We start from the raw sequence: 27102 nt of genomic DNA on the forward strand, positions 1-27102 counted from the left end.
TCTTACAGCTATAACACTAACAGCGATTTGAAAATCTAGGCCCTGGTATATATTCTAGGTCCTGCGAGGAAGGCGGATGCCCTGTCGTCTAATGAAGACACCTCTTATACTACAGCATACCTACCAGAAAACAATGACACCCACTGAAACAGATTTTCTGATGGTTAGGCCACAATAAATTAATATAAATTCCATCCAAATTTTCCAAAAATGACACAGGCAGCATTTGTTTTTTAATATTTTATTTTGTTCATTTTCAGCAAATTCTTGAAGGTATCCCTGTTGACAGATTTGATTATATTTCAGCATGAAGTTTTGGTGGGTGTTCATCAAGTGAAGAAACAGCAGGAAATATAAGACCACAAGGTACAAGCAGGATATTTTCTGTGTTCCAGTAGTTTGGGTAAAGGAATATAACAAGTGATATTTTGTTTGTATTATTTAACATAAAATCTACACAGCAAATTTGTTCACAAATGATATTTACTTTTGAAATCAGTTAAGAATACAAGAGAAAGGAGGATTGTCCCATGTTGTTATCTCCCCTGTATCCATGACAACAAAATGGCTGATTACTTTATGTTTAAATTGTAGAAAATAAGATCTGCACATAGAACTACTGTCAACCAATGTCACTTATACAGCTCCCCATATACTGCAACACACAACTGAAAATCCTGTGGGTCAATAAAATTGCCATAAAACCCTCTTGCCAATTCAGTGCAGTAACAAATATTATGAAGGTAGTAAACAACATCATGTGAGGCAATGATTAGTAGTGACGGATGAGAATCTAACAGTTAATTTATTATGGCCTTAAGATGGGTGCAATGACACTTCAGAAGGTTTAGTTAAGCATCCTTGGTTGTTGCTGATCCCCACCAAAGAGTGACTTCTCTTTCCTCAGTTAATACATAAAACTCCTGACATGGATGAACCGAGACATGAAGTATCTAAGGGCTTACAAACATATTTGGCACAATTTTTTACACACAACCATCAACCATCTTCTGTTGGGCTTCAAGCTTGATGGGCAGAATACAACAACATACTGTGTGACTGTGTAAGCTAGCACAGCACTGGTTCCAGTGTCTTGTGCTCTAATGGCAGTAGTCATGAGTGAGTCAACACACTTCACTTCCTACGGTGACAGTGTGAGGGTGGAGAAACTTCCCAGACGGTAACCATGTTTGACTTCCACACTGTTGGTATCTTCACCGACTGTATCCCTTCCGCACATGGGTTTTAGATTTGGGCAACACACTGCTTCTACAGGTTTGGTGTATCCACTGACTATTCTTTTCATATTTTGGATACAGATTTGGGTGACACACCTCTTCTACCAGGGTTGGTATCTTCACTGACTGCATCCAAATTGGATTTTCCATTACATACAGCTCCTACTGAGTTAATATTTCCACAGACTGTACCCAAACAGCATTCAATCCAAACCAGTTTTAGAATACACAATCCGACACCCTAACCATTCACTTAACTGAACTCACTTCATTCTGAGTATGCGTTAATTAACAGAAGAGAGGAAATGTGTAGGGCAAAGGGCTGTATCACAGAACGCTGTTACACACTGAAGCGGACATGTTCTAGTCAAAAACAATTCCCCGTTTATCCGAGGCATTAGTTGTGGTAACAAGTCTTCCAACAATGTCACCACATTAAGAGAATTGTACACAGGCAACAATGCAGAGGTGAGACTGGCAATCCAGTCAGCGACTGATCCAGGAATCAGATTCCTGTTCTTGCACACTGAGATGCTGGAACGATGGGACTGTAAAACATGTTAACCTGACACTTGACTGACAACACCAGGAGAGTCAACTCTACAGCAACAGTATGAAGTATGGGACACATCCACATCCATTGTTCAATCGTGAGCAGCTAGGGAGTACTTTTGATGAATTCTCCATAGAAATTGAACAATTCTAAGCACAATATGTCATTAAAGTTTCACATCATTTTTCCAGTCATCTCGTAGAGAATGTTCAAACAGAGCAGCTCTGTTTTGGTTATCTCCCTTTTTAACCCAGTGTCCATACATTCCGAATGCACATCCGTCTATCAGCTTCCGGAACAATTTGACGCTGTAGGGGTTTGTGGTCACCACATCCAATGATATAGGAGGTGGGTTCTCGTAAAAATGCCTTAAACGGAAGAAGAATCTTGTGCACAAGATTGCAGCCTGAAAAACGAGCGATGTACACACATTAGTTTTATTTCTTTACTTAACGCTGCAGTCAGCGATATTGCAGATCAATACTGTGAAAACCAATGCCGCTGTTTGGGTTATGATGACAAAATTTGCTCCTGCTGCAATTTCACAAAATCTTTTGTCATCATAAAATACACCTGATCTTTCTGATGTGTGTTGATCAATATCAGCATGAAAAAATTTCAAATATATGGCATTGCAGTACTTGCATATTTGTTGATAAAACTGACTCCCAAAACTCAGTTATAAGAAAATAATGCATTTTTCTGTTGGCCCAGGGCCCAGACTAAACAACAGAAATTCTCACCCTGAATGTTCGTCTTGCATGGAACTTCTTTATGGGGACAAACTGAAAAAAAAATGCAAATAAGTATCATTAACTTGTATTTATACTTCAAACTACCTAACTATATTTTTTTTAAACCACTGAGAAAAAGTTATGACAAAAGAAATATTGGTAATCCAACTACAGGTAATAACGAAAAAGGAAAGCTTAACAATACACAAGTCTCACCTCTCTCTTGAAGAATGGATGTGCTAGAGTTTCCTTTGCAGTGAACCGCTGTGACGGATTCACCACCAGCAGCTTGGAGATCTGTAAGACAAAATAACAAATAACAAAATAACAATGAGTGAGTGAGTGAGTGAGTGAGTGAGTGAGTGAGTGAGTGAGTGAGTTTAGTTTTACCCCCCTTTTAGAAATATTCCAACAATATCATGACAGGGAACATCAGTAATGGGCTTCACCAGTGTGGGAAACTGAACCCAACTCTTTGTGTTAGAGATTTAGTTAACAGACTTCTTCAACAGGGATGGTATCTTCACTGACTATCTTTTTCAGACATGGGCTGCAGATTTAGGTTTTCGATTGGTATCCAAACTGTGTCAAAGATGCTAGATGCATTTTAGAGAAAGGGACTCCAGGTTACTTAGTTCACTGAATGATTGAAAAGCAAATATCTCGTCAGTATATTTGTTCGTTGTTTAAAGTCAGCTAATGTTACAGGTAAATGAAGAGGGCTAGTAAATAATATCCCATAGCAAGTGCTTGTTCTGTCACATTATTGCCAGGGTAAACACAGTGCAAGTAAACACATGTGCATAAGCAGAAACACCAGAATGAATAACCCGCTTGAAAGCAGCAGCTGATCTCAAAGGGAGACAATTCTGCACATCAAATTGTATGTTACCTCACACATAAATTTTGCTGTCTGACTGACTGAGCGCTCTTCTCTTACTTTTAATGCACATCCTGTACAAGTGAGGTGTATTACAATACACCCCGCTGCCAATAGCAACTCATTCGGTACTTCATGGTAGTTATCTCGAATAACATTGCATCACGCATGATGCATGGAAATTGCTGATGTTTTACGAATGCAAATCGATAGAAGGGAGATAACTCTACATCTGTCTTTCTTGTGTAATCTGCCATATCTAGCAATGGCTATGAAACAATTTGCCTCGCCTTCCAATAAATAAATGGCCTTTACCACAATGCTAAAGCCCTGAATGAAGCTAGTCTGGATTTCCTCAGGTTCTGAATCTCCCTTCTCACTGGGGTGCCCTTTCAATTCAAATGTGATTATTTGTTACTATCAAAATAATATATTCAGAGCGTTACATCTTTAACTGTTAGTCTAGTTTGGTGCTACAATCAAATTGTAAAATCAGGTCTCATTTGATTTGACATGAGGCCAAGACAGGAAGGCACTGTAAGCACTTCATGACAACAGTCTCAGTCCCAGATAATATACTGAACAGCAAAACAGTCTAAGTAAACTTAGTCTCAGTGTATTTCGTTACACTCCACCACGGAGTCTAACAAAACCTAGTAGAAGGTCGCATCCGGTAACCTTTGAGCAACCAATGACCATCCAGTCCAACGTGAGACAGTTAAATAGATTTAACCAACCAGACAAACAGCTACTATTTAGGGATCGAATGGACTTTCAAAATATTCAGAACTGACACAGATTTCTCCACAAACAAAAATTCGCACGTAACAGGGTTATTTGACCTGCAGTATATACACTGTGGTGTTTCTGTTGACATGGTTACCATTACTGAACATTTCCGCAAGATGACATCCTTGAATATTGCCAAAAACACTATTTTCAATGACTGTCTACTCACAGTTGTCATGGTTGTAAGTACGCCGTGTGTATCACCCGAAAGCAACCGTACGCTAAATAGCATTCGGAATCGTTTGTGTACGAACCTTTCCTAGATAAAAAGTTCAAAAGGTATGTGCGAATGTCCACTTTCGCGATTTGGTAAGCTGTGTTCTGACTGGCCAATCTCAAAGGTTACCTGACGCGACCTCCCATAAGGTTTTGTTAGACTCAGTAGTGGAGTGTAACGAAAAGTACTGAGGATAAGATTACTTACACTGAACAGCAAAAGAAACACAATTCTGTTTCTTTTGGTGAAGCTTTTAAATAGAATGAATGCTTACTTTCATGAGATTTCATTTTTTCAAAACTTGCGTTTCTTTTGTTGTTCAATTCATATTGATCCAAACAAAGCAGCGCAACTGACCAATTCTTTAGGAGGTTCTGTGATGTCATCCCACTCGGGGCTGTTGAAGTGGTAGTTCCCCTGCATGATAGCTCGCAACATCATCATCTGCTTCCGATGCCAGAACGGCGGAGACCCACACAGTCTGTGGACATAGCACTACTAGTTACATCTTGTGTACAACTAACTGGACATGCTTCTCAAAACTAACAACAACTCCTGCAAAATCATTTTATTTGCATGTTAGAAGTTGGTGAGTAAAACTAGGCAAGATACTTCATAGATGACAACCACTTTAATATTATCATAATGTGACCTTTCCTTATAGATTCTTCAATTGTTGAGAGCCAGAATGCTATAACTAGGTATAACTAGGAATAAGGCTAATTGAAGTCCTATCAGGCTGTGATACTGAAGTTCCTTGAAGTTCATCAAATAAACTTACTGCAGTACACTGACCGATGACGCACAATATAACCAGCATTTGAGTTACTCTATTGACCTGATGTCGGAAAAAGTCCTAAGTGATACAGGGGAGTAATTGAGTTTAGTTTTACGCCGCTTTTAGCAATATTCTAGCAATGGCAATGCACACCAAAAATGGGCTCCATATATTGTCCCCATTCTGCATTATGAGCAAACACAGGTCTCAAGTGATACAGGTCTCAAACAGGTATGATGCTAAATGGGATTCAAACCCATGAAAATAGGCATCTAGCACAAAAGTCATGCAATCTGAAAAAATAAATGGTGGTTGTGGTGAAGCGTGAGATACTTACAGTGTGTACATGATGACCCCACACGCCCACCTGAAACAAGACAAATTACAGGTGTTACTACTGGATCCAAACAACTGTCTGACTACTGAGAGTCAATTAAGGATTTACACTGAATGGTTTTTAGGCAGAAGACAAGAATGCCTGAATCCTCTATTTAGACTCTGTGGTAAAACTTGTGTAAAATTTGATGAGATCTTCGAAGGAGTATTTCAGATATTAACACAGATATATCAAACCAGAGCAAACACCTGACCTCATGAAATAGAGAATGTTGTAACACTGTTCAAGACTTACATGTCTACTTCCTTGCCGTAGCCAGGCACATTGTCATACATGGACACCGCGAGAACCTCCGGCGCCAGGTAGCCAGGGGTACCACACAACTCTGAAACAAAAGAGTAGGTCAGTCACGACACAAGGCACAGCTATTGGCACCCGACATTCAGCATACTGAAAGGCACCATATATTACCATGTATAAGCTGAATTTTGAGGACGAAGAAAAGCAGGAAACATACCATTTTGACACAGATTTTAGAGGTCAAGTTAGGAGATCGGCTCATACACGGTACTGGTGGCTGAGGGAGTAAGTAACTATAACAATATCAATACTTACAGCGGCCAGCTATTGCGATAACGATGGTCTATTTCAGCCAAATATACTATTGCAACATTTTTTTTTCTCCCTGAAATGTCTCATTTGAAGTCAAAGTGGGGAACAACAGAAATGGGCTTCACATTGTAATCATGTGGGGAATCAAACCTGGGTCTTTGGTCGTGACGAACAAACATGTCAATCCCTGGGTTATCAAATCGCCTTAAGAAGAAGCATGAGTCAGTGTATGGGCAGGTGTGTATTGTATGTCAGTCTGCAGTACTTCCCTCTGTATTCCCCAGCCTTACCTGAGAGTTCCTCAGCTGGAGCTAGCACTGTAGCAAAGCCAAAGTCAGACAGCTTCACATTCAGATTGTCATCCAGTAAAATGTTCTCTGGCTGAAGAAGACATGTTGTATATGCGTAATCAAATGACAAAGAACCCATTCGTTTATAACAAACACATACCCTAAGCGTAATGTTAACTGTAAACATCAACATCAAGGTTTTGTTACTGTGATAGCTGACTCTTCAGAAGTTTACCTGCAGTTTGTGTTAGTTGTCTCAGTGCCTCCCATTGACAATCTACATACATACGAATACATTGAAACACATCCATTTTTTAAAGCTAATAATTTTGCCATTACCATTGTTTGAGCAGGTATTTTTGGAATGTATGAATGTTGCTAGGTTGAACATCAATATTTAGTGGGAGGTAAAATAGGCACAAGAAACAAATGGCTCCTGGTGTTCTTTGCTACTGCCAGGGGACGATTGCTTCTTGTGCCTTTTTGCCAACATGTGAAACTTGTTTTAAACTTTCCGCTGATGTGATACAAGATAACTCATAGTGGCAAAGTGGGCCAGACACAGACACTTTGAGTATACTCATGGTGGCAGGCAACATATTACATTCAGTAATACCCCAGCTATTCAATGGCAGTCTGTAAATAATCAAGTCTGGACGAGATAATTCACTGATCGACATCATGAGCATCAATCTATACAACTGAGATGATGTATGTACCAAGTCAGCAAGCCCTACCACACAGTCCTGATAGTTGCCTCTTACGACATGCATGGTTACTGAAGATCAAATCTAACGCAGATCTTCACTGGGTTCTGGAGTGTGAGTGGGTTCGAACAATACATTGAACATTTTTCAGGGTATGACAAGAAGAAAGTTCATTATCTTGATCAGCCAAACCAGTGGTTGCTATTATGAACCTCAAGCTACTTTGTCACATGTATGAGACACAAGTAACCAAGTCATCTTTTCCATATAGCACATGTTAATTTGAACCCATTTTTCTCCAGAATTGAAAATAAATGAGTGCCCTACAGTACTTCCAGGTAGGGGACACAAGCAATAGGTTGCAGTAGAGTAGGTGTACCTTAAGATCGCGGTGTACGATGTTCTTGGAGTGGATGTACTCTACCGCGTCGAGTAGCTGGGTCATGATGATCCTTTACACAGAGACACAGTTTAACATATAACATTGCAGCTTGATTACATAAACACTAAAATGACTTAATACCATGACTTAATACCAAGGGTTTTTTTCATATCCGTATCAATAAGAATACCATGTTCCTCATTTTAAGTCCCTCAGCTAAATTTGGAAGGAAAGCCAGGCAGTGACATCCAAGAGATCATTATCACAAGAATTGAGGATCTAAACCCAGAAGTTCCTGGATGGGAAAAGAGAAGTAACTCTGCAATTTGCAGTGCTTTCCACAAGTGTCCACTGCAATATTTGAACATGATGTAGAAATGATTAACAAAGGCAGGAACATACCGTGTCCTCTTCTCTGACATTGACACAACCTCTGTGAGGTAGTCGAAGAGCTCCCCCTTCTTACAGCTGAAAAAGATCACAACAATCAACACCATCATCACCATCATCATCATCATCATCATCATCATCATCATCATCATCATCATCATCATCATCAGACCCGTGAAGGTCCCGGGGTAGAATAGGCCTTCAGCAACCCATGCTTGCCATAAAAGGGGACTATGCTTGTCGCAAGAGGCGGCTAACGGAATCAGGTGGTCAGGCTCACTTCCCAATTGCGCAGATCGATGCTCATGTTGCTGATCACTGGATTGTCTGGTCCAGACTCGATTATTTACAGACCGCCGCCTTATAGCTGGAATATTGTTGACTGTGGCGTAAAACTAAACTCTCTCACTCACTCATCATCATCACACACCCATATACACCCAGCTCCTACTTATCCATTAACAATGAAGAGTCCCAGGGAATAATTTCCCTATCCAATATTTCAGTATTGTACTGCTGACTTTAATGTTACTGATAAAAGGGATATGGGCTACAACATCAAACCCAAATAATGCTTAGTCTCTGAATACATATAACACTAATGATAACAAATAAACCCATTTCAGTTGAAAAGGAGACCCAGTGAGATGGGAGATTCAGAACCCAAGGAGACTTGCTTCATTTAGGGCAAGCTAGGCAGAAGAGAAAATAATGTGGTTCAGGGACTGTGAGACTATGAATTAAACATGTCTTTACTCTGAGGAGCAAATGCACGGCTACCCCACTGCCCTATTCTACAAGTAACCTGGCATTATAACTGCCAAAACAGTGTAACCTAGTGTACTATTTGGTAGTTGACTGATCAGTGTTTTGCGTAATGGCAACAGGTTGTTATTTTTCCACCAAAGCAATAGCACTATCCCACTAAGAAATACACAAGAAGAACTGTTTCCCCTCATTCCTGCAATGACTATGTTCCACTCCATTACAAGTAGGGGATGTCAGATACCGTAAATCCTGTAAAAAGGGTCAGGTTAGGGCACTCACTACATTGCACTCCAGAGGTGGGGATGTCAGTTACCATGTTTCCTGTATTATGTGCCAGGGTAGGGCACTGACTACACCCTATACCAGTACAAGGTGTGGATGTCAGGTACCGCGCTCCCTGTATAATGAATGGACCAGGATATGGGTAAGGGGTACTGGTCTTTTTAGAGGAAATACTGTACAACATATGCTTAACTGAAACTAACCAATCATCCATCAGCATAGTGGATCTAAAGGCACAGCATTTACTCAACGTTACATTGAGTAAAAACACATGTTATAAACCATACAGACGTGAGGTATTTTCCACGTTCTTTTTTATTAAAACAAGCACTTTATCTTTGTACTACTTTTTGTTCCTCAAAACAGAAACAAAGCATTGCATAGATACTGGAGACACAGTAGAGACAGTCTATGGTTTTGGACTGGTCAAGATCTTACACCACTGAAAATCTTGAGTTGCAACCCCCGAATTTTCAGTGGTCTTTGAAGTGGTAGACCAGCACCTTAATTACTGAGATGAAGTAGACTAACCTTAAATTATTAAAAAAAAAGTTTTTATATGGCTATTGGAATTCAGGGAATTCAGTACAGCTTCAGAAATTTTGGACATATGTCTTTCATGAGTGACTGTCTGCATGAAGGATGACGCTATCACAGTGTTCTACATGTGGAGTCACAATCCTAAATAGTAACTCCACATGTGCAGATGTTAGTGACGACCCTGCAGCACACATGTGCAGCTGCTCCCGACAAGCTCCCGTCACCAGCAATGGAATGATAAACTTCCCTTCATACAATAGCTTCCTCCTGGCTCCAAGCCAAGATCACTCTGCTGGATAGACAGTATTCCACTAACACAAACACAAACACGGAGGGGACGGTTACAGATTCTGTATCGTGTTTCTACATGACCTTATCTTTAATTACTCAAATAGTCTACCTGACATTCCTCAGATATCACCAATACCAGTGGATTTATCAACATTGACAGAGTAACATTTTGAAGCTCAGGGGAGTTAAACTGTTATCACAGTTGCTGAACTGAAATTGCCCAGCTACAGGTTTGATTGGTGATTAATGGTGTATGCATTCCATGTACACAACTATATCCTAACATCTTTTTAGCAAATATATACTGGGAACTTATCTAGGATACAAACTAAGTGCCCTTGCTAGGCCATTGAGCTACATGTTAAATTCCCTTAATGACCTGAATGTCCTTTGCAGTCTACGTGCCCTTTGTAGGCTTAGTGACCCCAGTGTCCTTGTTAGGCTGAGTGAGCTACATGCCCCCAATTGCCCTTGTTACACTGAGTGAGCTACATGCCCCCAAGTCCCCTTGTTACACTGAGTGAGCTACATGCCCCCAAGTCCCCTTGTTACACTGAGTGAGCTACATGCTAAATGACCTAAATGTCCTTGGTAGTCTACGTGCCCTTTGTAGGCTTAGTTCCCTCAGTGCCCTTGGTAGGTTAAAAGTCCAGAGTGACTTGCATGCCCCAGGTGGGCTAATTATTCTGAGTGTCCTGGTAGTTCAGGCTAAAATCATGTGGATGAATCATTCAAAATCACTAATGACACCTGATAAGTGTACCAAAAAGTCCCAATACTAGTCATTATAAGAACCATAGATTTAGCCTTTTAACATACGCTCTTTCGCTCCGTTTGTCTGAATTAGAAACTATGTTTAAAACATTCTACACTAAAAAGCGATACCCACTGTTAGAATAATCTAATGATTAATACTTACAGTTCAAACACCAGGAAGATGAATGTTGGTGTTTCAAACACATCATGGAGCTCAACTGAAAAAGGATAAATACCATATATATATGCTAGGTGGATACCAAGTGTAGCTATGTGAGACAATGATATTTTCTGACACATGGGTGCCTGTGAGTATAACAAATTTACTTATCTTATGATTTCTGCCAGTGTGACTTCAAACTTACCAACATATGAGTGTGACAATGATCTTACTGATATGCAAGAGTCTGTTGATTAATATGACCTTTACCTTTCTAATATGTGAGTGTCTGTTAATATGACCTTGAACTTACTGATATGTGAATGTCTGCTAATTTAACATGACCTTGAACTTGCTGATATGTGTCTGTTAATATGACCTTGAACTTGTTGATACATGTCTGTAAATATGACCTTGACCTATGACCTTGACCTTACAGATATAGGAGTGTCTGTTATTATGGTATTGAACTTACTGACATGTGAATGTCTGTTAATTAATATGACCTTGGACTTACTGATATACATGTTTCTGTTAATATGACCTTGAACTTACTGATATGTGAGTGTCCATTAACATGACCTTGAACTTGATGACCTTGGACTTACTGACATGTGGATGTCTGTAAATATGACCTTGAACTTACTGATGTGTGTGCCAGTTAATATGACTGTGAACATACTGAGTATCCTTCAATATGACCTTGAACTTATTAACATGTGAGTGGAATTTATCAATATGTGGGAATCTGTTAAGATGACCTTGAACTTACTGATGTGCGAATGTCCATTAATATGACCTTGAACTTACTAACATGTGGGTTCCTGCTAAAACAACCTTGAAGTTACTGCAACATAGACGCCTGCACATACTATCTTGAATTTACTGATATGAGCATGTTTGGAACTTTGGAAGAGGTGTGCATCTGTTCACAGTGACCATGAACTTACTGATATGTGGGTGTCCAGCACACATACGCAGAATGTTGATTTCACGAGAAGTATCACGTCTCAGCTGTTCCACCTGGTGTTCCTCCCCCTTCTCCCCGCTGATATCGATGATCTTGACTGCATACTCTGTCCCTGATGTCTTCTCCACACATCGTCTCACTGTACTTGACACACCCCTGGAAACATACAAATTTACAGTAAATTAGTGACTACAAACTTTTATCATACACCTGGTGCACTGGGGTAGCCTAGTAGTTAAAGTGTTGGCCCATCATGCAAAAGGTCTAGGTTTGATTTCTCCATATGGGTATAATGTTTGAAGCCCGTTTCTGGTGTCCTCCACCATTATATTGCTGGAATATAGTTGAAAGCGGCGTAAAACCATACCCACTCTCTCAGATGCTCAAACAAAGACACCAACATTACACATGTGAAGCATGAAGCAGTCAGCATTATTTCGATCAATCAAGAATGAATTAAACTGACTCACAAGGATTCATTACTCATATGACTGTTTTTCCAAAGTAAAGAAACCATCCTGCAGAATATGCAGAGAAAATCGAAGCTTTTATTTTTAAAGAGAAGATTGAAACACAACAAAGTAACATATGTATATACACAGCATTGCAATCTCTTGCCCTCCTGACTGTTCGTGACGGTCTTTTCTGCAACTGGATGGTCCATTTCAAGAAGTTGCACACACAATGGTCTGCTAAGTCAGGGTAAATTTGTAATGGGCACCATTCAGAATTCCAGTGCAATCTGTTTTCATGTAAATTTGGTAAACTCTAACCAGTCAAGATCAAAGTTTCTTTATTGTGCCCTAATTTTTGTGACATAAAAATTGTGTTTCTGTCTTCATTCGTCATTGGCCAAGTGATCGAAATTAATCAATCTGAGCCTGTTTCACTTCTAAACCTGCACTAAAAACAGTGAATCACTGATGCTATAGATATGTGATGCCTATGCATATGTAAGGAGGTCTGGTTGAAGTTTACATCATGGCGATGTCCAGACAACGGCATGCTTTCATAATACGCACTCACGTCAGATTCAGACTATGATTTTGTTTCTTTTTCTCAGATTTGGATGAAACTGACTTTGAATATAATAACTAAAGTCTTCACAGAAACACGCTATTGTCACAATAACCTAACCTGACATTAAACAGTTCTATCCTGTGATATACATTTACTTTTATTCTCCTTTATCCAGAAAAATCTGGACTGGCAACTTTCGAAACTCTCCAGAGTTACCAGACCAGTTGCCTGCCTGAAACCTAATGTTAATAAAACTAACAACAATAGAACTACTGCATATTATACATTCAAATAATATTTGTTTTCATACTACACAATCTGTTCTGATGTCTGTATGTATCACATATGTTATAAATACAAGTATAATCAACACAACACAGTATCCTGAGGCACTTGGTATCATGATAAACTTGAAAATGTACCTTGGTTGTAAATGTGATACACAGTTTAACAACTGTCATTGTATACAACATTAACAGGATAGATTCAACATATAAATGCCCTTGCAATCTAACACAAAAACTGGCACCATACATGTCTATCAACTATTTATAAAATGCCACAATCCCTCTTGATGAGACACATTAGAATTGTGCACTGAATGCAGTAAATGTACATATGGAACTCAGTGTTATGAACCATTCCTAACTTATGACTGGGATGTGCTTAAAAATTATTTTGTACATGCAGGTCACACACTTTGTACATATTTTAGTGGGCAGGTCATTCACATTGCACTTGCTTTTCCATAAAAGTTACAATCACACATTAGGGAGCCACACATTAGGGACAATCTCTTAAGTATGAAAAAGAGTTTAAACAGGATTGCCAAGATTCATTTAAACAGCTTCAGTAGTTTCAAAGAAAACTTGTTCCCAGTTCCCATTGAGGAGGCCATAGCCTAGGTAAAATAACTGGGAAGCATGTGTTAAAAAAATTAGCCGAGGATACCAATTTTCATACTCAGTCTAGTCCAATGTGTCTTAGATGCAAACTTTCAGACTAGTAACTGCAGTAGTTTCTGACAAAACCTTTCCTCGTTGCACCTAACATGAACCAAGACATACTTGACATTTTTTTTTTACCTAAATTCCGCACCCAACTTTGTAATGGGTGATAACAATATTTGACAATGAGCATACAAGGTGATATCAAGTACTGCGTCATGTGACCACTGTTATTACACAACACAGATAAACAAGCACTCCGTGTTGCATACATTAACCAAGTTCTCTCCTGCCCCACAAACATACTTTCTGCTTCACCAGGTTCTAAATACTCTCTGGCTGGATTGCTGTCAAGTTTTCATGTACTTCAGATGTTTGCTACAAATTTATCTCCCGTTTCAGTGTACGTTTTTGTTGACTACTGTATAGTCTCAAAATACATTTAGCGAAATCTTGACAAAAAAATTATAATTCAATTGTAAGCGAAAAGAAGCTCCAGAGAGATTCCACAGGCAAGTGCAGAAAGGTTGGGTGGGTCTCAGGAACAATGATGTGGTTGGGCAAGGTTCTTATAGGAGTATAGAGATAGAAGGAATCAGTTCTCCAGACTGATCCACCAGCTGGGGGTGTATTTAGTCTCAGTACAGGAGTGTAACAGATATATAGGGTAGAGAGCACTAAAAACAACCCTTTCGTACTTGTTGCAAGGCTTAACTCCAATCATATCTAATCTAGTCAAAAGGATCCTGACATACTTGTAGCCACTGCAGAGGGGGGACGGTGGTGAGTGAGTGAGTGAGTGAGTGAGTGAGTGAGTGAGTGAGTGAGTGAGTGAAGTTTTACACTGCACCGAGCAATATTCCATCTATATGGTGGCAGTCTGTAAATATCGAGTCTGGACCAGACAATCCAGTGATCAACAGCTTGAACATCGATCTACACAATTGGGATGCAATGACGTGTAAACCAAGTCAGCAAGCCTGACCACCTGATCCTTTTAAATGCCTCTTACGACAAACATGGGTTACTGAAGATGAATTCTAACCCGTATCCTCCAGGTCATGATGATGATGATAATGATGATGCACATTGGTAGAGGCAGCTCACCCATTGATGCTCACTGAACTGCAACACTGAATCAATGTATACTTGATCTTCATTTATGGCTGTTTTCAAACTATTCCAACAGGGTACCCATTTACTGCCAGGAGAGCGGACCTTCATGAAACTGGGAGTAAGCTAGACAATTCTAGCTAGGTAGGTATCCTCATATAAGCATCAGCTGGTAGCTAAGGACCTAACCTAACGTTGAATCCTTAAAATTTAGTGCATTGAAGTGATAAAACAATGACACTCTAAAGAGGTAACATAGATATGATACACTAATAAACTTATTACTAAACATTCCTTCACAGTTTGTTTCCTTTTAAAAATTGAAAAGGAACAAATATCATTTTACAAGTTAGCTACTTTTGTGATCACTATAAAAAGACCTTTTGCAACTGTCAACATGTTTGATGGATGGTTCACAGACAGTGTCCCCAAAGTGATATTGATGGAATATTGTCAAAGTGACATAAAACCATATTCACTCACTCACAGACATGCAGACATGCAGACACGCAGGAACAAATATAATTTTACAAGTTAGCTACTTTTGTGATGACTATGAAAAGACCTTCTGCACCCGTCAAAATGTTTGATGGATGGTTCACAGACAGTGTACCCAAAGTGATATTGATGGAATATTGCCAAAGTGGTATAAAACCATATTCACTCACTCACAGACAGACAGATGCTTGGCAGGGCTTTGCATACTGTGTAATTCATCCCTTACTGGATACAAAATACAAAGAGTGAGTATAGTTTTATGCTGTTATTGGCAATATTCCAGCAATATTACAGTGGGGAAAACCTGAAATGGGCTTCACACATGGTACCCATGTACGGAATCAAACCCATTTCTTTGGCATGAGAAGCAAATACTTTAACCACAAGACTATCCCATCGTCATCAAAAACAAAGAATCACCTATAATAATTGTATTTTGCATGATGCCATGCTGATCATGATTGCTGGAACATGCTAGGAATGAGAATCTTCCAATTGATTTATTGCAGCCTTAGTTGATCAGTAAGCAGGCCAGGTATCAATGACATTGGATCACTCTGTATTCTGATCATCCTACTGCTCCCACTCAAACACTGGAACTATGACAGTAGCCCAACAAGAACTGAAATTCTGTCCACTTCTATGTCAAACAATATTCAATGTTATCAGCCCTGTGAGCAGTCGCACTACTGAGATACATGACTTTAATCAAGCTCCATTGAGGCCAGCAGTTTATTGAGCCAAACACAAACTATCAACAAACTTGACCGAATTTCACCAGATGGCTTGACCTAGATACTTAACCGACTTTCCTCAGGCTGTGCATGTAACTCCCAACAGTAGTTTATGGTGAGCAGCTGGGGTCAAGCCAGAACATTTTACTGAGATGCCTTTACTTCTACCATTCAGACTTGCGGTTATGCAATAGTACTGCTGTTAAGCAACATTTTTACAGTGGCACTTCCTTGGGCTATTTTTAAGTTGTTTATGTTTGTTGTCTAATACTGTGGTGGTTTGGTTGTGGTGTAACGGCACGCTCAGCAATATTACAGATGTATAACTGCAGTAAATAATCGAGTTTGGTCCAGACAATCCAGTGATCAATAGCATGAGCCTTGATCTACAAAACTGGAACATAATGGCATGTGTCAACCAAATTGGCAAGCCTTAACACCCAATCTAGTTAGTCACTTACTACAACAAATCAATTCCAAACCTGATTTTTATGTGTTACACACTCTTTGCAAATTTATTTCAAGTTACTGAAACATCAGGTTAATGCCGTAAATGCACACAGTGATCACCCACGGTACTCAGTGAGTAATTAGGCACACTCCACCTTTGGAGTTTGAGAAAACACACGAAAATGCATTTCCAAGAATGAACTGAAATCATTACTAAACTCAAACATAGCTGACAATTTGAGATTGGTGGATAGACTATTTAAGTTCTTTGGACTTTTTGAATTGTAAACATGCAGCTGACTAAAACATTCAGAAAGAGCGACCTGATCAATCAACTGCTGAATTGTATAGTATTAGGCATATCAATGTAACTGGGCAAATAAATACAATAATTACACCGATGTGGAGATCCACTTATTCCAAACATTCTTCACTGAATTTAATATACCCCAGGATGGGGTTTAGAGTAAAGTATGGGAAAGAATACCGGAATGGAATTAGGAATGAGAAAATGTGAAACACTCTTTCTCCTACTGTAAAAAAAGTAAATGTTGGGCAGTCCACAGAGAAGCAACAATTAGCATTAAATTGACAGTTTGTTTGTATTAATGACGTGCGTAAATATGAAAAATAGAAAAAAAAAAAAAATATTTTGTGTTCCATATAGTACACCTCATTACAGTGTCATAAAATCAATAGACTACAGTGCTGAATAAACAGCTTTCTGGCCACTGGCACATGTTTCTCAGCAGTGGTGTGGGCGATGGTATATATGAGAAGATGACACCTACACCCATTAGCTCCTCTGCCACAGATTGGTGACAGCTGCTCATGAACTGCAAAAGCACACTGCACTGTAGACTTATCTGTACTCAGGTAGTCTGTCATACCAACCCTGAAACAAATTTATCCAAGAAAGCCCATGGAAGTCTAGAATAGGAGGCAAGTCTAGATTTCCACAGTTTCTGAATATGTGTCAGGGTTCCCTTTCACTATATTTGATTTTTTACTAAGAACTATTTTTTTGTAAAAAATGTTCCTGAAAGAAACTAGTCAGTCTTGTACTCAGGGTACGGTCCATTTATTTAGATCAAAATTCTATTCCTGAATTCCAGTACTAACTCCATTCCATTCTTTACACTATGTCAAAGATGGTTGATGGAGTAGTCATTTGAAAGAGGGACAAGACTTGGCAAGTTGGAATCATATTCCCACTTTTACCTGGCATGTGATGTGGGTAATGACCTGATTAGTCAAGGGTTCCAGTGCCACAAAGGATGCCAGAGTTTCATTTGACAGAACAAATTCTCTGTAGGGCTCCATAACACATCTCCACAGGAGGCACCACAATCAGGTCCCTGATGGGTTCAAGAACTGGGGCATCATGGGGTCAATGAACAGTTTACTAATTTACATGTACATCTGTCCAAACTGATGCTGATCACTTGATTTTCTGCTCCGAATTCATTTACATACAGAAAATAGCTGCAATATTGCTGATTGCTACATTACACAACAAACAAAACATTTGTCAGAATTAGTTCAAATATAATGAACCGTTACAATAAAAAATAAAGAATTTACTTAGAACCAAAAAAATATTATCAATAACAGTCATGACAATATCCATGTCAGTACTAGGGCTGCGCAATATAACAGGTTTACCGACATTTCCTGTTCAGACATGAAAATGATACATATTGCGATATGCTCAACGAAAACTGGTATTTGACATGCATTCAGAAAAATTTGTAACACTCAGAAAATTTTTGGATATTTCCATTTTTTCAAATTGTTCTTTTCCTTGTTTCATTTGTGCCAAATATTGGTTGCATTTTCATTTTGTCATGATTTAAATCTTTAAAGCCTGATCAAGCATAGTATTTTGTTGTGTTTTAAATATATTTAGGACATTTGGCTTGACACTCAGTAAATGTAATAAAAATGAGAATCATCTGAGTACATGAAGTGTAACCATCTCAGGTCCCACTGATCCAATACCAACCTGGATGGTCATTGTGATCATCATTAATATTACAGGATATTTATATAGCACACTTATCTAGGAAACTAGTACATGTTCAAGGTGCTGGTATTTTCCCCTCAATTACTGGATGTCAGTCTCAATGGCACATAATACTATCAATCTCATCTCCCCAAATTAATGGTACTCCTGCTTAAACTCACCTGCCAATCACCTCCTCCATGACAAACTTGTCCTGATGAGCTGCAAACTGGGACACACATTTATCCACCATCCCCATGGTTCTAATCTAGTTATTCCAACAACGAGGCAAAATGGTCACAGTACCAGCATCTTAATCCAACCTCCATCACAGCTTCATCATGGCGCAGGAAGTCAGAACTAGGATCTTGTCACACTGACTTTAGTGTATGATTGACTACCACCAAGGTCAGCAAGTCCACAGATAGTGGACAGATGTACATTGTTTCAAAGGTAAATCCTGGTCTCAACCATTGACTGTTCAATCAGATAAGACAGTCATGAAACATTCACAGAACCCCGACCACATGGTGTTCAATTAGTCCAAGTAAACTTCATACTTTGATCAGGATACATCATCCTTCTCCAGACACTTCCTTCAGTCAAGTGACAGTAACATACTCCAACAAGTATCACATCTGTCAGCAGGTAATAGAACTAACCTACCAGGTATACAACACACCTGCCACTACAGGTCACGCTTAATTACATTTACCTGTTGGCATCCACATTAAAAGGTGGTCTCCACCATGAAATATTGGTCGAAATAATTGTCGAGAAAGTTTGACACAGGACCTAACACACAAGCTTTCAGAATATATATTCCCTGCATATATTATCTGACACCAGTCTGGTCATGAATTACATATGCATCCCATGTATCAGGAATGAATCACTATGTCCATATATCATATATCCTGTCAAGAACCTGTATCATGTATTAGAGAAGTGAAATTGTGTCCTTATAAACCCCCTATCAGCAATATAATTAAAACAATAAATCCCACTGTATTAATATGGACTGCTATTAATACCTAGCTTGTCATTCACCTAACAGTATTAACTAAACAGAAGGCTGACTGGTAGTAATCAGACCCGGGATTGTTATATGTACAAACAACAATACAACCACTTGTTGCCAGTCAGCGCCCCCATATACATGACATGTATGTCTAACAATGGGTAGTTGATAACAAGCCCAAGTGTTTTCCTGCGTACATTCACAAAGGCCAAAGGCGAACAAACTTACGGTTTACGGATTAGCAGATTATCTTGGTGGGTCCACTTACAAATGGAAACTGATTTGAGAAATTAAACAGTTTTAACAATTAAAAGCTTAAAGATGGATCACTGAATAAGGAGCAAATGAAACTAGATGAATGATCCACAATTTAAAACAAACCTCAATCACATCCATTGGCATTATGTACACAATATTCTTTCCTTGACTGTATTTTTTATTACTGTGGATATCAGTATATATTACACATAAATCAGATGACTTGTTTACAAATTCAGTTCACATGTAAACATCCACAAAGTGATTTTTCATAGTTGTGTTCTGGGTCATTTCATTTTCGAGCATTAATCAGTTACACAGATATCTATTTGAAACAGAATAATCTTGAGGATCTTACCACTAACATGCAAACAGAACTTAAACACAGTATGGACTTTTGTTGCTAAGTATGGCCTGAAGGAGGTGATCTGGCAACAACAGAGTTCCGCCTTCTATTTTGATAGCTAGGGCTCCATCATATCTAAATATAGCTCTGGAATGCTTATTGATATTGTTGTACTGGTAAATTTAAATGACACAACAGTATAAATAGTACAGCACCGTCAGCATGATGTCATGCAAAGTGCATTGGCATGTGCATCCTGGTGTTTGACCAAACCAGTCTACTGACAGATTAGATTTTCCCTTGAAATCAGGAAACACCACACCGGTGAACGTGTTCAGTTTCTGATGTTCTTCACTAAAATGTGTGTGGGGAATCATTGGTATGTGAGAAATATCTGTGTGAGATACAGGATAACATTGGTTGGTTGGTTGGTTGGTTTTTAACACTGCGCTCAGCAATATTCAAGGTAAATGACGACAGCATGCAAATAACTGAGTCTGGACAAACCACACAATCAAGCAAGCACAGGTTCCTGAAGGTCAATTCGAACATAGATCTTCACAGGTACTGGATAACATGGTGATATCCATTTGGGGTATATCCATGGGAGAAAATATTATTTGACCTACACAAAAATTCCAGCTACTTCTTGTAAGCCTGTAGCCAGACATTTGACCAACCTAATAACATGAGCAACAAATAATTGCACTACAACATCTTTGCAATATTCCCTCAAAATCAGGTTCTTGAGAGGCATTTAGAAGTCAGTATTTTAATATACCAAAAAATGTCATGGATGTCAACTTCTACTTCATTGTTTTCATGACATTTCTGGGCTATTCCTTACCCCTTCGTCAGGTGGATGCTAACTAACAGTTAAACAGGATATATATACTAGTAATGAACATGTATCCCATGTGATGATTTTAAGCATGTATATACAATTAAAACATAGCAGATGAAAAGAGAATTACAATATACAAAAGCTGGTATGGTGTTGTTACAATGGATTAAGCAATAGAAGCCAATGTATTCGATTGGTGTACAATAGTGAGGGTGTAATAGTCTAACAGTCCTCAAAATCAGTCGATGACACCACATAGAGGCTTCAAACATTTCCCTCTGGGAATCAAACCCAGTGTGACAAACAACCACTTAACCCACTACACTACGCTCACTGCATTGACACTGGCAGTAAACAATAAAAGTGAAATATTTCACAGATTTTTCCACTACACTGGCTGTCCTGGGACAGAAAAGGCAAAATGGATATTTCAGCCCACAATCCTGTCGTTGAGTCCTGCGACAGGTTTCAGACACAGGCCACTGATTCTGCTACATAACCTCTGGTTATATTCAGCTTTACATTTAGAGACATTACTACCCTCATCATGTACTGGAATGCCATACATATTATCAATGGTAATGTCGGTTACTACGTAGCATTAGCCAAGCCTGTTTCCTGTGGTCAAGTTTAGGTTAATCAAGCCCCTAAGTGTGGTCAGATAGGTGCACCATGTTCAGGTAACACAGCCACAAACAGATGTATCCCCAGGCAAATGGGATCAGCCGGTCAACATGTGACAAGTGGTATTACTTCACCTATTGCCTAATTACCTGTCTAACATTAATCTTTAATCACACCTATTCAAGAGCACAACAATGGTCGACAGCTTTGGTCTTCACACTTAATGATGACAATAATGACAGGATGTGTCAGGCCAGATTCGGGAGGGAAAAACCAATTCCATATGTCTTATGATTTCTTCAAAATGTTAAAACAATTTTGCAATTTCACTAAACAAATACACAATGGTCCACTAGTAAAATATACTGTAAACCAAAAGTCACTGTGTTCCGTAATCTGATTGGTTGAAATCATCATCAAATGGTATTGACTACCAGAAATTGCCATACTATTCATTGCGTGTTAACACGTAGAAATATTGCACATAATTGTATCGATGGGTCACTAGCAGTTGTGACATCATGCAAATAATATTGTGACGTTATGTTGGATGATGTGATAAAAGAGCAGTTACAGAGGCTTCCTTGGGAACCAGCTGAAACGGGCAGCAGATGCTGTCAGTTCCAAATAATTTTCTGTGCTTCAAATACTCAATAATACCTCAAAATTGGCGAACACATGATGTTTATCTCCTAACTGATATGCTTGACAAAGTCACTAAACATTACTGAAGTAATGCAGCTTCTGAGGAGACATTAAGCTACACAAAGCAAATTTAATGAAATTTAGTTTACATAGTTCATACATAGTTTTAGATACTTTTCTGTTAGGTCAGCCTCAACAGCACAACATACAGCCTAAGGAAGATGACACATGGCAACTTCTTCTACTCTTTGTTATGATGTTTCAGAGCTATTCCTTGCTCCTTCATGTAAATACACCAACATACTGTAATTATGTATATAAATCACAATATCTTTACACAACACATAGTGAGATTCATACAGAGATAACAATATAATGATAAAGGTTAGTTCCCACAAAGTAGAATTCTAAAAACATTGGAGTGAGCTTGAGGGGCATTACCCTTCATGCCAACCCTCCAAGCTATTATTTGTTCTAGGCCTGTCAGTGTCATGACGGTTCCATTCTCTAAGGTTATTGTTAAGTTAATTATTTTTCTGCGAAAATCTAAAGCGTTGTGTCTTGATGATATAATCCTGGACCGATTCAACTATTTTCTGGTTTTCACAGCGAGTAATCAGTCTTTGTAGTGGTGGTAATTCGATTGGAGACTCTGAGAGTGTGGGTTTGAACCCCATTTAAGGCTCAGCTCAAGACAAGTACTAGAATCAGTACTTTACTATCAAAGTGTAATCCCAAATATCACATGTGTAATATCTGAGTACTTTCTAAATGGCATTTTGGTTTCACAGGATTTTACTATACACACATTGAAGATTCATGATGTCAGGGACTGACTTTTACTCACAACAACAAACTCACAATAACAGCCTTGAAGATTCACTCACATATTTGGTGAATCAAACCATTACCCTTTATGAATTCAATTACCTTTTTCGTGGTCAGCAGAACCTAACATTAATGAATGTTTACACTATTTTTGAGGGAGTCCTTTGTCCTTAAGTCCTTTTCCAAAGTGAGATGCGCAAGAATACCCTTGCAGTAGTGCAAGTCATGTTAGTTTGCCAGAGCCGCTCGTACAAGTACATACCAAGTTTGAGTGGCATGAGACAAACGGTTATTGTTGGGGCAACTAAACACTATCAAACACTGGCATTCCATATTGTGCATTAATCACATAAATACAATAAAGTATTTGTGAATAAGTATTTGTATTCATTACCCAACATTCATGATATACATCATATTTGTTACACAGTATAGTTGTATACTGTTGCAGCCCTATAGTGTAGTAAGTATAGGTTACCCTTTTAGTTAAAGGATGCAGAAGCTTGTGTGTGTTCCTTGACTGTTCAAAACCATTATCAGCCCAGTCTCTCTCAAACCTCATCAGTGTCATGCCCTGTCATGCCCCTGTTTCCCCTCTCTGACCAGCTAGACTGACCAGGATGGTCAACAGGTTCAATGATCTCAGTATCAGTCCAGCATGTTTACTGACCACTGTGTACATCACAGACAATGTTGACTGACAATCTGACATGACCTTGGATGAGAGTATATTGTCTGACTGTAACTGGACATGGCTACCCAGACATGTTTACCTATTCCAGCTGTACAGTCCACCTGGCTAAGTTTTAATACAGATTTATCCAGGCTGAGACACACATAAACAGAAATAAGCTAATCAGTGTTAATGGCAAAAAATCTATCTGCATATTCCGACAATCAATGTAAATGCCAAAACAGTCAAATCAAGTAGAAAATGGAATCCAACTTCTGAATAAATACCTATCAGTTCGTTAGTTTACTTGTTGTGTAAGGCTAAATGAAAAAAAAAAAAGTGAAAGGTTTCTCAGGTATCTGCGTGCAACATTTTTAACTGCCATTTACAAAAAGTAATTTTGAGTTGGCCGCGTCGCAATAATCCATTTGATCACACTGAATCTACAACTGATTAACATCTGCTTAACTTCCCACACAGTATTTCTGAGAGATGAAAAATAAAAGTGTGTTCCTCCCTCGTCACTGGTTTTTCTATCAAATATTATAAAAAGTCTTACAGTCGTCACTTTTCATGCAGCCTAATGCATTTATACTCAAACAGTCAAAGCCATTAAAAATGCAATTTCAACAAAGGCACAAATCATTAAAGAGTCACAGAACTTAGCAGAGCGCCTGTAACAGTTTGAGGTGGTACAAGTTGAGTTCAAACCAGTCTTCCAAGTTCATCTCAGATATGTTCATTTGGGTTCACGTCTGGAGACACTGCAGGCCAATGCATCACACAGGAATTATCTCAATGATCTAGCAGAGTGGGGAAAGGCACTGCCAATATCATTCCATGTCAAGCCAGCAGTGTGATGCTGAGTAATGGACCGCATTGTTGATGTTGATTTCACCCCATACCTTGACACTACCACCCCCGAAATAATCCCAAATGTTCATGTTGTCATTAAATGAAGTATTTAATTAACATCTAAACAACAAAGCATAATGGCCAACATACTTGACACAAATATTCCTAAACATGAGTGCTGTGACAGCCAGACTGAGTGTTGTTGAACTTGTTAATGATCTGACATGGCCTCCTGTCAGAAACATGTCACAACCATCACTCATTCCTACCATCAGCAAGCGCATTAGTCATTACTGCAACAGTGTAATAAATCAATGGCAGATCCATGTCTTGTGTGTTGAAAAAAAAATCTTCATTTCATTGTACAACATGCGTACAAAGTATGACAGATATTATATACTGAGGGGAAAACAAAAGGGATAATGTTTTTACAAGTTTCTTCACAAGCAATGGGATACAAAGTTGATGAAAAACCTTGGAAAAACTAAAGGAAACTTGTCCTTTCTTGTGGTCACTTATTTTTTTCCTTCAGTATGTAATTGTCAAGTTTATGACATGCTTGCCTTTTTCATGTTCTCGGACAACTACTTTCATTATTCAAAGCTAAATATGAATAAAATGTATATAGATACATCCCTACAATTAGAAATGCATTCCTGAAACAAACAAACTTGACTTCAACTTACTTTCCAAGAACTTCTTTGGGTTCATATTTGGCATAGAACTCCTTGGCCTTGTCCTGAGAGGGCAAGTCAGGGTCGACGTCATCACTTTGTGTCATGGTGGACGAGGGAGAGAGTTGTCTAACTACTGGTACAAGCTGAAGCTAATAGGTGTCACTAAGGTGTCAATGAGGTATCACTAGATGTGTCCAACATCTGAAACACACAATGGAACAGGATTAGACTCATACTGAATAAATAACACAAAAATCAAGCAATATTCATTTATTCATCCTCAATAACAACAAATCTTAGGCTTAATAACTACATGCTTGGGGTGATTTTAAAAATAAAAAAAATATTAACAAGGTTTAATATACATTCTTTCAAAAAATGTGTTTCATCAAAACTAATTCTGCAAAAAAAATATTTTAATCTAAAAAATGCACTCTATAATGCAATACTGACACTTGATTTTTAAATTTAAAGAATTTTCTTTATACCTGCATTTCCAGTAATTTCCATTTTAATCACCTGATCTGACAACTGGCCTATCAGTTATTTCAGTGATTGAAAATTTACTCCACAACTTTTGAGTCTACAAACTATTACAAACGAGCACACATGGCTTTTGCCAAGCAACCATTGTTTCTGTATTTCATCATCTGTGACATCATTAAACAGTTCAACGTGTCATTAATGAAGAGGGCCATCACACTTCCATAACATGTTTTACTACACAAATGTACATGAAAAAAATGGATAAAAAAGAAAGTATTACACTCAAGCAAGAGTGTCGTACGACTTAAAAATTTTGCATTGGTTTCAGATAAGGCATATGGCACACTTGCTTGTGTAATGTGATTACTTTACTCCTAAGTCACTTTTCATAATATTCAATCAATATCACAGGGACACCAGAAACAGGCTTACACACATTGTATCCATGTGGGAAATTGAACCCAAATCATCGGCGAGAGCAAACGCTTTAACCAATAGGCAATCCTACTGCCCCAACTGAATTAATAGCACACAGTTGTTTATTTCCAGTTGCTGATAAGCATATGACTGCAGTCTGGCTGCACAACTAAGCATGTTACACAATGGTCACCTGATAGCAGAGAACAGACACAAGCTACCCGCCCCTTCAGGTACATAAGTCTGTTTCATGCAGTGGTGCCATTCTCAGGCTATGTGTAGCAACTACCTGCTGACACATTCATTATTGCTGCTTACATTATAATAAAGAAGTTTCCCTGTTGTTCATCACAACAACTTCTACCTCAAAGAAGAAATTATTCTTGAATTTACTTTGTTTTGGGAGGTTCATCAATGTAAACTAACCAACTATCCAGAGACACCTCTAGTTTGCACACTGAGAGACAGGCTCATACAGTTCAAAAAAGTCTTCTTTGAGATGCATTTTAGAAGCTGTATGGGTGAAGGAAAATCAAGTTCTATGGACAGTCAACGTCTTTACTGCAATGAGTGCAATGTTCCAGGGTGAAGGAAAATCAAGTTCTATGGACAGTCAACGTCTTTACTGCAATGAGTGCAATGTTCCAGTGTAAGTACTAACACCATTATCAAACGAGTGATAGCGAAACGTTTGTAGTCTGCCACACTGTCCCTGAAACGCATTATTTTCCCTACTGCCTAACCCTCCCTGAAATTGTAAGTCCTAAATGAAGAAAGTCTACATTTCCTCAGGTTCAGAATCTCCCTTCTCACAGGGTGTCCTTTTTAATTTATTATATTTATTAAGAGACAAAGCTCAGAACAACCTCAGAACAACCTAAGAGAATAGGCTTGACAGGATGAAAAGCTGCATGTCCTCTAAACCCAAGTGCAGCTTTAAGATATGTATTGTACTTTTAACAATGTCATCATGACTTGACTGGTGTC

The 27102-nt window shown here is 38.7% G+C and overlaps 1 protein-coding gene across 1 annotated transcript in view; it reads right to left on the reverse strand.

Moving 5' to 3' along the window:
- Positions 1–225: 225 nt before the first annotated feature.
- LOC137294186 (phosphorylase b kinase gamma catalytic chain, skeletal muscle/heart isoform-like) overlaps positions 226–27102 on the reverse strand; it is a 40027-nt gene continuing 13150 nt past the window's right edge. The window contains exons 2-13 of the mRNA XM_067825181.1: positions 25222–25413; positions 11655–11830; positions 10708–10762; positions 7920–7985; positions 7515–7587; positions 6429–6519; positions 5821–5911; positions 5527–5556; positions 4769–4892; positions 2742–2822; positions 2535–2576; positions 226–2197 (exon numbers count right to left, since the gene is read on the reverse strand). Coding sequence (XP_067681282.1) covers positions 1958–2197; positions 2535–2576; positions 2742–2822; positions 4769–4892; positions 5527–5556; positions 5821–5911; positions 6429–6519; positions 7515–7587; positions 7920–7985; positions 10708–10762; positions 11655–11830; positions 25222–25316 — 1164 coding nt within the window. The 5' untranslated portion in view covers positions 25317–25413 and the 3' untranslated portion in view covers positions 226–1957. The remainder of the gene's footprint in view (positions 2198–2534; positions 2577–2741; positions 2823–4768; positions 4893–5526; positions 5557–5820; positions 5912–6428; positions 6520–7514; positions 7588–7919; positions 7986–10707; positions 10763–11654; positions 11831–25221; positions 25414–27102) is intronic.

The sequence above is a fragment of the Haliotis asinina genome, chromosome 1 (assembly GCF_037392515.1).
Source record: "Haliotis asinina isolate JCU_RB_2024 chromosome 1, JCU_Hal_asi_v2, whole genome shotgun sequence".
NCBI lineage: Eukaryota > Metazoa > Mollusca > Gastropoda > Lepetellida > Haliotidae > Haliotis > Haliotis asinina.